Below are 18,391 nucleotides of genomic sequence, written 5' to 3'. Positions count from 1 at the left end.
CTATCCTTTCTCTACAAAGATAATCCATAAAAACTACTAAGTACTAGTTAAGAACCACACAGGAAAGACTCTTTTCTAATTACTTACCTTGGGAGGAAATTTTATATCTATATTAACATCACTACTTTTCAGAGCAAATTTAGTCAGAGATGAGCCATACAACCTAAGTGAACATTCTGGAATAAAGGAAAAACATCAACGCATGAAATAGCATGCAAATATGACAGATGTAAAAAAACAGCAACAGGAAAATTTCACACACTTCAGTTCTACGTCTTCCATTTCTGGTAAGACAATTATACAAGAAGGACACCCTTTCTAACTGATCTATAAAATAACAAAAATGGTTCTTATGGAGTACAGGAACAGAGAAGGGAGAGAGAAACTACTCATAGAAGCTTAGTGTTTAAACAAAATTGTAGTAATAGTTCATTTAGAAATGACCGAGAATATGTTCAGCATTCAATATACAACAGTAACCAATGTATCAACTTAGCTATGGCTACTATCACAAACTACATTTACTTATTCTTAAATATTTATGTAAGAGCACTTCGGGGAAAGAATCATAAACATTCAATGCCAATGCTTTTATAAAATATGAAGTGAAGTCAAGTCAATTAATTCTGTAAACCTAAAATCCAAAACACTGTGGTTCTCAAGAGTTTATAGAAAAAAAATAAAAATAGAAAAAAGCAATAATACACTACTTACAGCTTTCCTAGACTATGAAACCTGTTATTCCAAAAATCAAAAATCATAATAAGGCAAATGTTAAAAGGATCGCACCAGAGGCCAATTTGAAAATAATATGATTGGGACAGATCAGGCAGATTTAGTTTCTTAGAAAGTTTAACTTCATCCTCAGTTACATATATATGAAAGTCTGCTTTTCAAGTTCATAAAATGTCTGAATGTCATTCAAGTCACTAAACCCATAAAAATTTCATTCCTTTTATCATAGGAAATAATTTTTACATGTAACTTAAATAAGGATTCAATGTATTTTAGGTAGAAAGCCATATTATGATATAAATACTTTAAAAATTCCATTTTTAAATTTCAATTTTATATTCTTTCTTATAAATCTCAAAATGGATCTATATGAAAGTATAATTTATCAACTTTCCAAAATCCCTTTGGTGGGAAGAAGTCTTATGTCAGATACATTTACTTTAACCCTATACTGATGCAAAAAAGATATGGGCTAAGCAAATAGTCCATATATAAATATCTAAAATAAATCTGACACTCCCTTGTACCAAACAATAAGCGTTTTCTAAAGGCTCTATTAAAAGTAAATTGATTTTTCCCCACCATCAGGCAACAGAAATTTAGTTCAATGACTGGATGAAATGTTTATACTAAAAATAGTATAACAAAACAGTCCACTCAGAAATCAGTGATACTGAAAAACTAAAATATTTGACCACTAAGAAACAATTCTACATCTGGCATTTTTAAAATCTTTTTTTCTTAGCACAAAAGTGTGCTGTGTCATAATTCTCAATTTCCTTGTGTGAAATATTTCCCTCAAAAATTAATTCATAAAACAATAAAATTTATCTACTTTTAAGAAGAAAAGAGAAGAAAAACATTAAGAAACGTACCCTAATTCAAGAGGAGCAAGGGGAAGAGTTTTGTGATTTTCAAAATCAAACACGAAATGTATTTCTACCTGGTAAAAATGTCGTTATAACCTTTGACATTTCCTCCACAATTTCCTGGCGGACTCTGAGGTCATCATCTGTTATTCCATGTTCTTTTGCTAATTCAATGACTGCAACACTTAAAGCAGCCAAGTGGGCAGGGGAAGGAGGTGGCAGAGAACGAAGCTCACTTTCTTCTTGTTTTTCCTATTAATGTAATGATTCACAACAATAAAAACAAAAAAAAAGTTTCTATTTTAATGTTCTTATATTTAGCAGGGAAAGACAGAAATAAACTAACTCAACAAATATTCACCTTCCATCTACCAGATACCTACAATATGGAAGTGAACAAAAGAGAGACCACTGCCTTTGGGAAGCAGGGTTTTAAGAATAAGAGGTACTGGGTGGGGAAGGGATGCTACTAAGTTTTTAAAAATTTATTCCACTGTACTGTCTGCATAAATTCTGAAATGCTACATTAAAGCCAAAGTACCTTAAGTACAATACTTACTTGATGATTTTGTTGCACCAAGGCAGATTGTCTTAGATGTAGCAGAAAAGTCCTGAATCCTATCTAATCAGCATATACAGTATCAAGTTAAATGGTCACAGGAAAACTTCCTGCCTACTATTCACCAGTGATTTCTCTTTGTGATTTCATCCAACACTATGTAAAATGTTCAAAAAACCTCTGTTCTGATAAAAGTTTGAAAGCCAATTTAAATCGAGGAGCTAAAAAGACACTTTGCTATATATATGCAACGACTTTTATAAATTAATGTATTTTCTGATTAAAAAATGTTATTACAAAAGCTACATAAAACACAGGAAAATACAAAGAAGAAAATAACCCACAATTTCATATCCTACTATCTCTTTCATTCTTTAACACAACTGAGTCACAATCGTTCTCTTTTATTTAGTATTATAACACAGGCATTTTCTATTAACATTTTTCAGTCAAGAAACCATCTCTTATCTTTTGAAACATGACGCTCCCATCAGATATAATAGCTAAAGCTAGTTGTTTTCCCCACCCAACCAAATATACTAAAAGACTTTGGTCCATTCCTATTTTCACTAATTGTTACCATATTCAGACGTAACCTAAGTAAAGCTTACCTCAGGTACAGCATTATCAAACATGAGGGGTAAGTCAAACTCATTTTTGTAAGTCTCTGTGACCATTTCTGCAATTCTTAATTACAATCTAAGTCTTAGAGAAGCATCTAAGTTTCAGTACTATTTTCTTAGGATCCATCCAAAGGACTAATAGCAACAGACTTAATGAAAAAATGATAAAAGGCCAGACGCAGTGGCTCACATGTGTAATCCCAGCACTTTGGGAGGCCAAGGCAGGCGTATCACTTAAGGTCAGGAGATGGGGACAAGCCTGGCCAACATGGTGTAACCACATCTCTAATAGAAATATAAAAATTAGGTGGGCATAGTACCAGGCACTTGCAATCCCAGCCACTTGGGAGACTGAGGCAGGAGAATCATTTCAACCTGGGAGGTGGAGGCTGCAGTGAGTAGAGATCACACCACTGCGTTCTAGCCTGGGTTGACAGAGCAAGACTCCGTCTCAAAAAAAAAAAAAAAAAATATATATATATATACACACACACACATATATATATATTTATATATATATGACATTTTTCACAGAAATATAAAGATCAATCCTAAACTTACATGAACTCTCAAAGGACCCCAAATAGCCAAAACGATCCTGACAAAGAACAAAGCTGGAGGATTCACACTTACTGACTGCAAAACGTACTACAAAGCTATAGTAATCAAAACAACATGGTCAGACGAGCTGGCCCACACCACCTGTAATTCCAGCACTTTGGGAAGCCAAGGCAGGCGGATTGCTTGAGGTCAGTTCGAGACCAGACCAGTCAATATGGAGAAACTCCGTCTCTACTAAAAATACAAAAATTAGCCAGGCATGGTGGCACACAATGGTAATTCCAGCTACTCGGGAGGCTGAGACAGAACTGCTTGAACCCGGGAGGTAGACGTTACAGTGAGCCGAGATCGTGCCACTGCACTCCATTCTGGGCAACAGAGCAAGACTGTCTCAAAATATAAAACAAAACAAAACAGTATGTGTACCAGCATAAAGACAGACATGGCTGGGCATGGTAGCTCACGCCAGTAATCCTAGCACTCTGGGAGGCTGAGGTGGGAGGATCGCTTGAGCCCAAGATTTAGAGACCAGCCTAGGCAACATGGTGAAATCCTGTTTCTATAAAAAATACAAAAATTAGCCTGGCATGGTGGTGCCTGCCTGCAGTCCCACCTACTCAGGACGCTGAAGTGAGGATAGCTTAAGCCCCAGAGGTGGAGGTTGTAGTGAGCTGAGATTGCACCCACTGCACTCCAGCTTGAGCGACAAACAAGACCCAGTCTCAAAAAAAATAAAATAAAAATAAAGACAGACATATAGACCAATGGAATCAAACAGAGAGCCCAGGCCAGGCATAGTGGCTCATGCCTATAAGCACTTTGGGAGGCAGAGGTGGGCGGATCACTTGAGGTCAGGAGTTCAAGACCAGCCTGGCCAACATGATGAAACCCCGTCTCTACTAAAAAAAAAAAAAAAAATTTTATATATATATATATGGCAGCCGGGTGTGGTGGTGCATGCCTGTATGCAATCCCAGTTACTCGGGAGGCTGAGGCAGGAGAATTGCTTAAACCAGGGAGGTGGAGGTTGCAGTGAGCCGAGATCGTGCCATTACATTCCAGCCTGGGCAACAAAGCTAGACTCTGTCTCAAAAAACAAAAACAAAACAAAACAACGACAACAAAAAAAGAACAGAGAGCCCAGAAATAAACCCTGGCATGTATGGTCTAATGATTTTTGACAAGGGTGCCAAGTGCACTCAATGGGGAAACAACAGTTTTTTCAACAAGTGTTGCTGGGAAAACTGAATATCCACATGTAGAAGAATGAAACTGGATTCTGACCTTAGATCATATACAAAAATTAACTCAAAATGCATCAAAGACCTAAATGTCAGAAACTAAAACTAGGCCAGGTATAGTGGTTCACAGTTGTAATACTCTGGGAGGCCAAGGCAGGAGGATTGCTGAAGCCAAGGAATTTGAGATTAGCCTGGGTGACACACTTGAGACTTCACCTCTACAAAAAATAAAAAATTAGGCCGGGCACGGTGGCTCATGCCTGTAATCCCAGCACTTTGGGAGGCTGAGGTGGGTGGATCACCTGAGGTCAGGAATTCAAGACCAGCCCAACCAACAAGGTGAAACACCGTCTCTACTAAACACAAAAAATTAGCTGGGCATGGTGACAGATGCCTGTAATCCCAGCTACCTGGGAGACAGAGGCAGGAGAACTGCTTGAACTCAGGAGGCGGAGGTTGCAGCGAGCCAAGATTGTGCCATTGCACTCCAGCCTGGGCAACAAGAGTGAAACTCTGTCTCAAAAAAAATAAATAAATAAAAAATTAGCTAGGCATGGTGGCACACGCTTGTGGTCCCAGCTACTTGGAAGGCTGAGGCAGGAGGATCACCTGAGCGCAGGAAGTAGAAGCTACAGTGAGCCATGACTGTACTCCAGCCTGGGAAACAAAGAGAGACCTCATTTCAAAAACAGAAAAAGAAAAGAAAGAAACTAAAACCTAAACTTACAGCTATAAAGCCGTAACTAAGAAACGTAAAATCATAAAACTCCTAGAAAAAAACAGAAGGGAAAAGTTTCATGACATTAGATTTGGCAATGATTTCTTGAACATGACACAAAAGACATAGGCAACAAAGTAAAAACAGATAAATTAGACTGGATGAAATTTAGAACTTCTGTTCATCAAAAGATACTACTGACAGAGTAAAAAGACAACCTACAAAATGGAAAAACATATTTGCAATCGTGTATTTGATAAGGGATTAATATCCAGAACATATAAATAATCCCTTAAACTCAACAATAAGAAAACAAACAACCCAATTCAAAAGTGAACAAAGGATTTGAATAGACATTTCTCCAAAGATATACAAATGCCAAATAAGCACATGAAAAGATGCTAAATATCACTAATCATTAGAGAAACGTAAATCAAAAGCACAATGAAATACCACTTCATATCCATCAGGATTGTTATGGGGGGGGGCAGAAAACAAGAGTTGGTGTGAATGTGGAGAAATTGGAACCCTTGTGCATTGCTGATAAAGATGTACAATGATGTAGCCACCGTGGAAAACAGCATGGCAATCCCAAAAAATTAAACATGGATTTACCATTTGATCCAGCAATTCCAATTCTGGGTATATACAAAAAATAAATGAAAAAAGGGACTTGAATAGGTATTTGTACATCGATGTTCACAGCAACATTATTCACAACAGCCAAATGGTGGAAATAACCCAAATGTCCATCCATGGATGAAATGATTCACAAAACATGGCATACAGATATGATGGAATATTATTCAACCTCAAAAACGAAAGAAATTCTGATAGATGCTGCAACACAGTTGACTTGAAGACATGCTAAGTGAAATAAACACTAAAGGATAAATAACATATGATTCCATTTATATGGGGTACCTACAATAGACAAGCACATAGAAACAGAAAATAGAATGGTGGTTACCAGGGGCTGCAGGGAGAGGGGAATGGGGAATTATTGTTTAATGGATACAGAGTTTCAGTATAGAATGATGAAAAAGTTCTGAATGAAGGTAGACAGTGGAGATGATTGCAAAACAATATAAATGTACTTAATGTCACTAAACTGTCTACTTAAAAATGGTTAAAATGGTAAATTTTATCTTATATATATTTTACCACAATAAAAAATTTCAAAAAAAAAAAAAGTTCAATGTGCCAATAAGACAACGCAACATCTTCTTAACATGGAATATAAAGCATTTTGGTCTCAATTTGCATTTCTAGGTCTTCCTCCAACCTCTCCAATAGACATCCACATTTAAATAGTCACCAGTCTCCAAATACTCTATGTGCTATTGGGCTTCCATGCCTTTAGTCATTTTGTCCCCTATGTGTATCCACCTGGTAAAACTAATCATCCTTCAAGGTATAGCTTAAAAGTCAAATATTCAGCAAACCCTTCTTAATACCTTTCTTTTCCAACATAATGAAATGCTCCATTGAAATCATGATTAATACTATCACCTATGCTCTGAATTCCATCCTTCTTTACCTATTCAGTAATAATCTCCTTCTCCTTATTTTAAACATTACACAATCTACTAGTTTGTGTTTTCATTAAGTTTTTTTTTTGTTTTTTGAGACAAGGTCTCACTCTGTCACCCAGGTTGGCGTGCAATTGAGTAAATCTCTGCTCACTGCAAACTCCACCTCCCAGATACAAGAGCTCCTCTACCTCAGCCTCTCAAGTAGCTGGGACCACAGGCACATGCCACCACGCCCAGCTAATTTTTTGTATCTTTGGTAGAGATGGGGTTTCGCTATGTTGCTCAGGCTGGTCTCGGACTCCTGAGCTCAGGAGATCCACCTACCTTGGCCTCCCAAAGTACCAGGATTACAGGTGTGAGCCACCAAGCCACCCAGCACATTAAGTAAGCACTCTTTACCTCTACACTAACAGCAACAACTACCATTTATTGATTACCTACTACGGGCCTGGCACCGTGCCAAGTGCTTTACACATGTTATGTCACTTAATTCTTACAATATCACTCCCCAAATAGATACTACCAAAACCATTTTATAAATAAGAATACTGAGACTTATAGATGTTAAATATCATCCTACAACTACAAGGTGGAACTGAGAATTAAATCTAGTTCTAACTCCAAAGCGTATGGTCTTTCCACTCCATTTAAATCATTAATCAACAAATATTAATGGAACAACTATATGCCAGGTACTGTACTAAGATGGGAAAAAAATAATGCATATAATCCCTGCCCTCATGGAGCTTACACTCAAGAGAGAGAAAGATTAAATGATTATTTAAATTAAAAAATTAAAACTGTGATGAGAATTTTACTCTGCCAAATTAAAAGAAAAAGAAAATTGTGTGCCCCTCTAGCTACTACCAGTCTTCCTTTCTTTTCTGTACAATTAAGTTTTCTGAAAGTTGAGTCTATTCTATTTCCTTATACCTCCTCACTCAAAACTACGTCTTTTTTAGTTCTAAAACAGAAACTGTTCTTCCCAGGATTATCAAAACCTCCTTAGTTGCCAAATCTGACATTTTAAATTTTTTTTATTTTTTAATTGACAGGATTTTGCTACATTGCCCAGTATGTACCCCAACTCCTGGGCTCAAGCGATCCTCCCACCTCAGTATCCTGAGTAGCTTAGACTACAGGCACCAAATCAGACATCTTTAAGCTTTTAGATTATTTTTATCCATATTATCACATTTTCGACTACCATCTTGAAACTTTCCTTTCTTTTAGTTTCTCTAACACCTTTCTCTATTTTTCCTATTATTCTACTCATTCACCAATCTATTCACTGCTCTTCCTCTACTAGTCCATTAAATGTTTGTATTCCTTGACATTCTGTCCTTATTCATTTGGTGACCTCATCCACATCTATGATTTCAACTGCTGAAGTTTACCAAACCTGAATCTCCAACTGCTAACATAAGTTCCAGATCCTTATATTCAAATGACTGTGGGACATCTCTACTTGAAATGTTCCGTAAGTGTCTCAAACTCAGAATGTTAGGAAACTTTTATTTCTGCTAAGTAAATGGCACCACTATCTTTGATAACATCTCAAATCAGATACCTTATGATCATTCAAGACATCGTGGGCCTCTATTCCCACAATTCTACATCCTGAATCTCTCTTCAAACTCAACTCCATTCTCACTAACTACTACTTCAGGTCAGTGTTCATCATAGCTTACTAGATTATTATGAAAGGCTAACTGGTCTCCCCAGACAGACCCTTCTCAGGCTTCTTTCACAGAGGCCAGGGTGAATGACCTTGCAAAAATACATGTTATGGCCAGGCACAGTGTTTCAAGCCTGTAATCCCAGCCCTCTAGGAGGCCGAGGTGGGCGGATCATGAGGTCAGGAGTTCGAGACTAGCCTGGCCAACATGGTGAAACCCTGTCTCTACTAAAAATACAAAAATTAGCCAGGTGTGGTGGTGCGCACTCATGATCCCAGCTACTCGGGAAGCTGAGGCAGAAGAATTGCTTGAACCCAGGAGGCGGAGTTTGCAGTGAGCTGAGATCCCACCACTGCACTTCAGTCTGGGCGATAGAGCAAGACTCTATCTCGAAAACAACATGTTATTAAACTCCATAATGCTCAAAATAAAATCCAAATACTCTAACACAGAACACAAATGCAAAACCAAAATTCTCTGTCAAGCAGTAACTCCCCATTTCCCCCTCCTCCAAGCCTATGGCAAGCACTATTCTGTCTCTGATTCTGACTACTCTAAAAAACTCATATAAATGGAATCATACACTATTTTTCGTTTTCTAACTGGCTTATTTCACTTAGCATTTCTCAAGGTTCATCCATGTTGTAGCATATTGCAGAATTTCCATCCTTTTTAAGGCTAATATTCCATTGTATGAATACCGCACATTTTGCTTATCTATTCATCCATCATTGGATATCTGAATTGCTTCCACATACTAGCTATTGTGAGTAATGTTGCCATGAACCTGGGTGTATAAATATCTCTTTGAAACCCTGTTTTCAATTCTTTTAAGTATATGCCCAGAAGTGAAATTACTGGATCATACTGTAGTTCTATTTTTAATTTGTTGAAGAACCACCATACTCTTTTCCAAGGCAGCTACACTACTTTCATACCTGTCTTTTTTCCTAATCTTGGGGGAACAGCATTCAGTCTTTAATACTTAAGTATGATGATAACTATTAGTTTTTTATAGAATTTTTTTTTTTAACAGGGTCTCATTATATTGCCCAGGCTGGTCTCAAACTCCTAGGTTCAAACAACCAAAGGAGCTGGGACTAACACACCCAGCTTTGTAGATGTCTTTATCATGTTATAGAAGTTGTCTTCTACTCCTAGTTTGCTCAGACCTTTTTTGTTTTTTTTTTTTTTGAGACAGAGTATCACTTTGCCACCCAGGCTGGAGTGCAGTGGCGCCATCTCAGCTCACTGCAACCTTGAACTCCAGGATTCAAGCGATTCTCCTGCCTCAGCCTCTCGAGTAGCTGGAATTACAGGTGTGTGTCACCACGCCCAGCTAATTTTTGTATTTTTAGTAGAGGGGGATTTCACCGCATTGGCCAGGTTGGTCTCGAACTCCCAACCTCAGGTGATCTGCCTGCCTTAGCCTCCCAAAGAGCTGGGGTTACAGGAATGCTCCACCGCACCCGGCCACGCTTAGAATTTTTATCAAAACATTTTTGAAAACGCTTTTTCAGCATCTACTAAGATAATCACATAGTTTTCTCTGTTTGCTAACAAGGTAAATTACAATGAGCGGGTTTTGTTGTTGTTGTTTTTGTTGTTTTTTGAGATGAAGTCTTGCTCTGTTGCCCAGGCTGGGGTGCAGTGGCACGATCTGAGCTTACTGCAACCTCAACCTCCTGGGTTCAGCCTCCCAAGTAGCTGGGATTTCAGGCATGAGCCACCATGCCCGGCTAATTTTTGTATTTTTAGTAGAGATGGGGTTTCACCATGTTGGCCAGGCTGGTCTCGAACTCCTAACCTCAGGTGATCTGCCCTCCTTAGCCTCCCAAATGACTGGGATTACAGGCATGAGCCACTGTGCCTGACCAATGAGCGACTTTTTTAATGTAAAACTAACATTGCACTCCTGGAATAAAGCCCCACTTGATCATGACATATTCATTCCTTTAATATGCTGTTGGATTCAACTGGCTAAAATTATATTTAGAATTTTTGCATCTACGTTCATGAGGAGTTTTGGTCTGAAATTTTCTTTTTTTTCTCCCATCGGAGTCAAGAAGTTAAGAATAATGTTTTCCTTTATTGTAATGTATTTCTGTGGTTTGAATATCAGAGTAATGTGGACCTCATACTCACAGACTGAACTGGGAAGTATTCCTCCTCTTCAATGTTCTGGAAGAATTTGTATAGAACAGGTACATGTATCAATTATCCCAGAGCTCATGACTTTTTTCTTTTTCCTTTTTGTTTAATTTTTCCTGTGTTTCACTCTGGTGGTTTCCATTGCTATATCTTCAAGAGTTCACTAACCTTTTCTTTTGCAATGTTTGATGTACTATTATTCCTACCCAATGTAGTTTTAATCTTAGATGTTGTAGTTTTCGTTTCTAAAAGTCCTGTTCATATCTTTTTCATATTTCCATGTCTCTACTTCATCTCTGGAACATCAAGAATACAGTTGTATTAACTGTCTTACTGTCCTTCTCTGCTAATCCTAACAAAGGCTGGTCAGTTCAAGGTCAATTATTACAGCTGACTTTTCTCTTCATCATGATTTGTATTTTCCTGTCTCCTTGCATGCCTGATAATCTTTGACTAAATGTCACATTATGTGAATTTTTTTCAGTGATGAGTATTTTTGTATTTCTGTAATATCCCTAAGCTTTGTTCTGTAATGACATTAAATACTTGGAAACCATTTATCATTTTGAATCTTGCCTTTAAAATATTTTATATAGGACCAGACCACATTTAATTTAGTACTAAATATCTGTACTACTGAAACAAGATTTTTCTGAGTACTCTACCGAATGTCTCATGAAGTATGAGGCTTTCCAGTCTGGACAGGAAAAAGTCCTGTGTGAGCACCAAGCACTGTTCTAATTTCCTCTGACAGTTCTTTCTCTGGGTTCAGGAAGCTATTTCACATGCATGCACCAATCAGCATTGTGCTGAATACTTTAAGAGGACCATCTACAGTTCCCTGGATTTTTGTGCAGTTTTCTCATTTTAGTTACACTGTCCTGTGAATTCTAGCTATCCTGGACTTAGTGGACTCTAAGGTCCCTCTCTTCAACTGTGAGAGTCTACTGGGTTCCCTTCCCTATAGTGTAATCTAGAAACTCTCAAGCTGGAGCCAACATTGGGCTCAGGCCATTTGTTTTTCATTCATTGACTGTCCTTTGCTGCCTGAAAACCACTGCTTCATAATTCTGGTTTTTTTTTTTTTTTTTTTTTTTTTTTTTTGGTCATTTCAAGGGAAAAGTAAATCCACTGTTACTCTAACTTCACCAAAAGTATAAGTCCTATATGCCTGCATTCAAGTTTGCCTTCTTTTTGTTTGTTTCTGTAATGTTCTAAAGTTTCCCTATATGGACTGAGCATCCCTAATCTGAAAATCCAAAATGTGAAATGCTCCAAAATCTGAAACTTTTGAACACCAACACGATGCTCAAAGGAAATGCTCGTTAAAGTATAATGCAAATATTCTAAAATCTGAAAAAATCCAAAATACTTTGGTCCCAAGCATTTAGGATAAGGTATACTCAATCTGTAAAGTATACAGGTATAGTTTTCTTTTTCTTTTCTTTTTTTTTTTTTTCCTGAGTAGAGTCTCGCTCCCTCGCCCAGACTAAAGTGAAGTGGTGTGATCTTCGCTCACTGGAGTCTCTACCTCGTGGGTTCAAACAATTCTCATACCTCAGCCTCCCAAGAAGCTGGGATTACAGGCACATGCCACCATGGCCAGCTAATTTTTATGTATTTTTAGTAGAAACAGGGTTTCGCCACGTTGCCCAGGCTGGTCTCGAACTCCTAGGCTTAAGCAATTAACCTGCCTCAGCCTCCCAAAGTGCTGGGATCACAGACCTTTAGCCACTGCACCCAGCCTAGGTATGATTTTCTTTTTAAGTTTCTTGCTTGCCCTGGTAAAACCCCATCTCTATCAAAAATATGAAAATCAGCCAGGCATGGTGTGCCTGTAATCCCAGCTACCTGGGAGGCTGAGGCAGGATAATCGCTTAAACCTGGGAGGCAGAGGTTACAGTGAGCCAAGATCGTGCCACTGCACTCCAGCCTGGAAGACACAGTAAGACACTGTCTCCAAAACAAAACAAAGAAAAGTTTTCTTGCTTGCAAGCCCGAACTTCCTGGAACTAATGATAGGCATCTTCCGATATTTTTGGAAAATTCCTAATTACTATCACCTAAACTACTCCCTTGTCCCTGTTCTATTTGTTTCAGTTCATTCATTTTTTCAAGAAAACTATGTTGAGCACCTACTGTTGTCAGACACTATCCTAAGCAACTCAGAAACAAAAATAACTAAATATGCCTTCTAGAATACTGCATATTGAAGTCTAGAAGGGAAGAGAAGGTAGACTGCCAGAATACAATATGTTAGATTTTCTAATCAGATATGTAAAAGTTGTTATGGGGGCACGGAGAAGGAGTATCCAACCCAGACTTGCTGAGAGGGTCAGGTAGAAAATTTCTTAAAGAAGATATATGAGCTAAGACTTAGAGATAAGTAAGAGGTTACATAGCATTATTATTGTTGTAGCTTTAAAAAGAAAAAATTAAATAGCTAATTTACTAATACATTTTTAAAAGAACTCTATTCATATCCATGTCTACGGGATATTTTAATGGAAATAACTGAAAAATTACAAATTCCCAAAGCTTATAAATTTCTTAATGGTCTGTACTTTCCCAGCTTCATATCACACCATTTTCCCCCAGCTCTTTGTTCTAATCATAGTAGACTTTCAGTTACTCACATGCCATGCCTTTTCCTGCCTGAAGGCTTTCAATTCATGCTGCTTTTTGTGTAAAGTGCTCTCCCACTTACCCTTGTAGGCCACTCACCTTTTTGCCATTTAAACTACTACTTCAAAGTTCAATTCAAACATCACTTTCTCAGAGAAGCCTCCCCTGTTCTAGATGAAGTAAAATATCCTCGTACACCTCCTTAGCACACTCTTCTCCCACTAACAAAACTCATTATACTTAAATCTTTATTCAACGCATACCCTCATCAATTCTTAGAAAATCTGAGGGCAGGAACCACAACTATCTTATTCAACACTGCCTAGAACTAGCACACAAGAACTCAATAAACATCAGTTGGACGGACTGATTGTACCTAACGGCTCTAAACTTAGGAATCAACATTCTACAGGATGAGCAAACTGGTCTCAACAAGGTTCCTTCCTTCCTGATTACCTCAGATAAGGAAGGCAATAATAGCTTCCAAAGCTATCACTTCAGTTACTAATATAAGATTGGACAAATATTTCATTTTTAGTTTCACAAATAAAAAATATTTGATATGGTTTTACAACTTGAAAAATAAATAAAAGTCTTTTTTAAAAAGAACTTACCAAAATATTTTTCTTATGTCGTTTCTCCTTTATATGTTTATGAGCTCCCTGGATATTTTCAATGTGAATTAAGCAAAGTTTGCATAGATACCGACAATTGGTATATTCTGGTGATCGCTGAAGAGACAAGTTTAAAAAATGCATTTTATTCAGAAAACAGAGGAGTAAACTATTGACTATGTAAGTTAATAATACAATTATGTAAGTAGACAGAAATAAGCACTGAAGGTTTTCTCCTTATCCTTTCCTTCTTCTAAAGTAATAGTTTTTAATAAACTTATATACCAAAGAGACAGTAGTCTTTTTTCAAAATAGTCATCATAAGAGATTACATACTACATACATCATAGGAGATTACATACAATATCTAACAATATCATGGTAATGCTAAATTATGTTTAATATTCATCTAATATAATCTTTAGAATCCAATGTAAGAAAAGCAGTCGAGCCGGGTGTGGTGGCTACGCCTGGCCCAGCACTTTGGGAGGACGAAGCTGGCGGATCACTTGAGCTCAGGAGTTGGAGACCAGCCTGGACAACATGGAGAAACCCATTCTCTACTAAAAATACAAAATGTAGCCACGCATGGTGGCGCAGGCTTGTAATCCCAGCTACTCTGGAGGCTGAGGTGGAAGAATTATCTCAGCCTGGGAGGCAGAGGTTGCAGCAACAAGCCGAGATCGCATCACTGCACTCAAGCCTGGGCAACAAAGTAAGACTTCGTCTCAACCAAAAAAAAAAAAAAAAAGAAAGAAAGAAATGAAGTCTTACTATTTAGTCTTATTCCAATGTTGTCCCCAAAACTGATTTCAAACTTAACTTGCAGCCATTTTGATTACTACAAAAAAAAAAAATCTGCCCTCGAATTGGGGATTTCAGAAGAATGGGCCACAAATACGGAAGAAATTTCAAAAGCTGAGTTTGAAAAACACTCCAATCACAATATCATGGGAATAAATGAATAACCTCCTGAGGTCACTACTGAAGGGAATAACAATTCTAACACACTAAACTATCAGTCACAGAACGCACTCATACTTCGTATATGTATTCTCTAAATACTAATAAAGCTTAGTAATTACTGAGTACCTGTTATGTGCCAGGCACTATGCTAGGTGTTTGACATACAATTTGTCATTTTAATTCCCCTAATCATCCGATTAAATTGCCACTATTTTCATCTTATAGTTGTGAAAACAAAAGCCCACAGAACCTGCACCTTTTACAAGGATATAGCAGTATTAAGTGGAAGACACCAAATTTAAATTCCTGTACATATGAATCTGAAGCCAACATTCTACACAGATTACACAATAAAAAATTACACACACACAATAAATGCATGTGGAATTTTTAAAGTTTCTAATGCCTTACACTGAAACTTTAGCAATGCTTAGTTTTTATTTCAGATTGATTTACGATATTCAACAGGCTTCAGCTTCTGACAAAAAGATTCTTTCACCTCAGAAAATTACATGATTTCTTTTAAACAAGAAACTTACTCCAAATTTAGCAACAATCCTGCTACGGACTAAAAATAAATATAGCCACAGCAGTATAGTATTAACCTTTCAACAACCCTATCAGAATTCCCCATTTTACTGGCAAACTAAATCTCAGGGATTAAATAATTTGCCCAAGGCAACAAGTAAATAAGAAAAGTTGGCTCAATCAATTTCAATTCTCTAGCATAAAAATTCTGTCAAATCAGTTCCTACTGGAGAATGAATTAAGTCCTCAAAGAAAACGCTACCTCTTAGTTTCAAAACAACTACTTCTTTACTCGCCAAATATATTCTGAGCTCATATTATACAGCAAACATTTTTCTAGGAGCTGGGGATAAGAGCAGTAAACAAAATAGAAATCCTTGTCTGTATGAATTGACATTATAGTGTAAGGAGACAGGTAATAAACAAATGCACAAATATGCATGGGGTCGGGGGAGTTACTGCTTTTTAAAAGTAGAGGCATCACTTAAGACCTTACTGATAAAGTAACTTTAAGGAAGTGAAGGATAAAGCTGTGTGGATATCTGAAAAGACACATTTCAAGCAGAGGGAAAAGTGAATGCCAAGGCCCTGAGGCCGTAAGGTACCTAAAATATTTAAGAAACTACAAAAACGTTAGCATAACTGGAACAGAGAGCTAATAGGGGACAGAACACAAAATCCCTTGTGAAGACTCTGGCTTTCATTCTAAGTACTGGGGAAAGCCATTGAAGGTTTACCAGCAGAGAATTCCAAGATCTAATTTATATTTTAAAAGGATCATTTGCTTTCTATATTGAGAATAGAAGCAGGAAAAAGCTACTGCAGTTAATGGAATTCAATAATCCAAAAAAGAGATTATGTTGGCTTAGTTCAAGGTGAGAGTGGTGAAGGCGGTAAAAAGGGTTGCCTTCAGGAGTTGAAAGCATATATACAAAATACCTAAAGCCCTGTGTACTGATGAGGTCACTAAGGAAGTCATGAAATCAATTATGTGAACTTTTCAATTGTAAAATGTTAGCAGACCAAAGACATGTCTATCAAGAAAATTTTGGTATTACACTGAATGGGGAGTCAGAAGGCCTCGGATGACGTCTCAACTGACCTTGGATAAAGCTGTATCACTGCAGCCTGATTCTATCTCCTTATTTATAATAAAAACTGCCCTACCTGGTAAAATAATTCAGTTCTACAAGTAGCTCATCTTTATTTCTTACTACATACCAGGTCTTGTGCTAAAAACTTTACTTGTATTATTTTATTTAATCCTCATAATAGTCCTGTGAGCTAGATGTTATAATTGTTATCAATCCCATTTTACTGATGAGTAAACTGATGTTTAAAGAATTTAAATAATTTATCCAAGGTTATCCAACCAATAAGTGGCAGAGCTAGACCCAATGACTCCAAAATCCATACACTTGACCACTGTGCACACTGTAATTATCAACCAATCACTTCGTGCAAGACATGTACTGGGCACAATATCAAATCAGACAAAACTGCTCTCTTCATCATAAACTCTCTAGTTTCACAGAAAAAAAAATACATAAAAAAGTTAAACTTTTTTATTATAGTTTTATTTTACCATTAAATAAACCCACTAGTAAATCTCTAACTTTCTGCAAACAAGCTAGAACAAAGATTTCTGGGTATTTCCAACTCAATATTTAACATTCAATCATAGGAAAATTTGCCCTTCTGATCTAATGGTTTGGACTTATTTCTTCTTTGGTACAGAGCAAAAATCTGCAGTCTACATCTTTATTCTTCAATTAGGTAATCTATGGAAACACTGTGAACCAAAGGACCTGAAGAAATAAAAAATAAAAAAAAATTTTTTTTAAATACCTGGGAATATTCTTAATGAGTGTCTAAATTTGATAAAGAAAAATGTTAATTAAGAGGACAAGCCGGTTGTGGTAGCGCATGCCTGTAGTCCCAGCTACTCAGGAGGCTGAGGCATAAGAATCACTTGAACCCAGGAGGCAGAGGTTGCAGTGAGCCAAGATTGTGCCGCTGCACTCCAGCCTGGGAGAGAGAATGAGACCCTGTCTCAAAAAAAAGAGTACAATGAATTTGCCTGAGCACTGTGGCTCACACCTGTAAACTCAGCACGTTGGGAGGCCGAGACCAGTCTGGGCAACCTGGCAAAACACCATCTCTACAAAAAATATAAAAAACTAGCAGGGTTGGTGGCACATGCCTGTAGTCCCAAGTTACTTGGGAGGCTGAGGTACCTGAGCCTGGGAGGTCGAGGCTGCAATGAGCCATTATTGCACCACTGCAATTCATCCTGGGCAACAAGAATGAGACCCTGTCTCAAAAAAAAGAAGAAAAAGAAAAAAAGAGTTCAAGAGGCCAAATAATTTAAAAAAAAAAAAAAAAAAAGAGTACAATGAATTGAAAGTAAGTTTGGAGGGCATGAGAAATAAAGAGGTGTCAGAAAGAAAAGGGATTACAAATATTTACACTGGTTCTGGCACAGTAACTTTACATCATTACTATATAAATTCAACAACAAATAAAATGTTTTCCAATGCTTCCAAGCTTTATTTCCAAGCTTTATTTTCACCCCAGGCCATTTTTCCTACCACCATCAAATACCTATTCCATCCCAACTTCTTCCTTCTTTCAGTAACAACTGACCTTTCCCGCTTCATTCCTATGTAACTTCCCAACCAGTTCTCTGCTTATTTTTCTTGAAAATATATTTTTTCGTATTTCCTTTATACATGCAATTTACCTACACCACCCTTCTCCTACCTACCTGGTCAATTCCTAGCCATTTCTTGAGAGACAGCTCCAATGTCACCTCATAAAGCATTCTCCAAATTAATGCCTCTATACTCACGACTTAAATTGGTCACTCTTTTGTCTATGATACCATTTTCAAAAAATACTGTTATTATCACTAGTATTTGCTTATGTGTCTTTCTCTAGTGAACTCCTAGAAAAGCAATCATGTTTTTCAAAATGTCAGGTACTAG

General features: G+C 37.3%; 1 protein-coding gene and 1 long non-coding RNA gene across 12 annotated transcripts in view; both read right to left on the bottom strand.

Moving 5' to 3' along the window:
• TUT4 (terminal uridylyl transferase 4) overlaps window positions 1-18,391 on the bottom strand; it is a 130,313-nt gene that overhangs the window by 71,922 nt on the left and 40,000 nt on the right. For 10 of the 11 annotated variants that reach the window (XM_071092957.1, XM_071092954.1, XM_071092955.1 and 7 more), the window contains exons 4-6: window positions 13,911-14,027; window positions 1,679-1,856; window positions 88-176 (exon numbers count right to left, since the gene is read on the bottom strand). In XM_071092957.1, coding sequence (XP_070949058.1) covers window positions 88-176; window positions 1,679-1,856; window positions 13,911-14,027 — 384 coding nt within the window. The remainder of the gene's footprint in view (window positions 1-87; window positions 177-1,678; window positions 1,857-13,910; window positions 14,028-18,391) is intronic. The other variant, XM_071092953.1, reaches the window with a different exon arrangement.
• LOC139362311 (uncharacterized) lies at window positions 10,519-13,900 on the bottom strand. Its single transcript, XR_011620927.1, has 2 exons — window positions 12,555-13,900; window positions 10,519-12,361 (listed from the first exon to the last, which is right to left on the bottom strand). It is a non-coding gene; the product is annotated as an uncharacterized lncRNA (long non-coding RNA).

The sequence above is a fragment of the Macaca nemestrina genome, chromosome 1, assembly GCF_043159975.1.
Source record: "Macaca nemestrina isolate mMacNem1 chromosome 1, mMacNem.hap1, whole genome shotgun sequence".
Classification (NCBI taxonomy): domain Eukaryota; kingdom Metazoa; phylum Chordata; class Mammalia; order Primates; family Cercopithecidae; genus Macaca; species Macaca nemestrina.
This window is presented reverse-complemented; position numbering and strand designations above follow the sequence as displayed.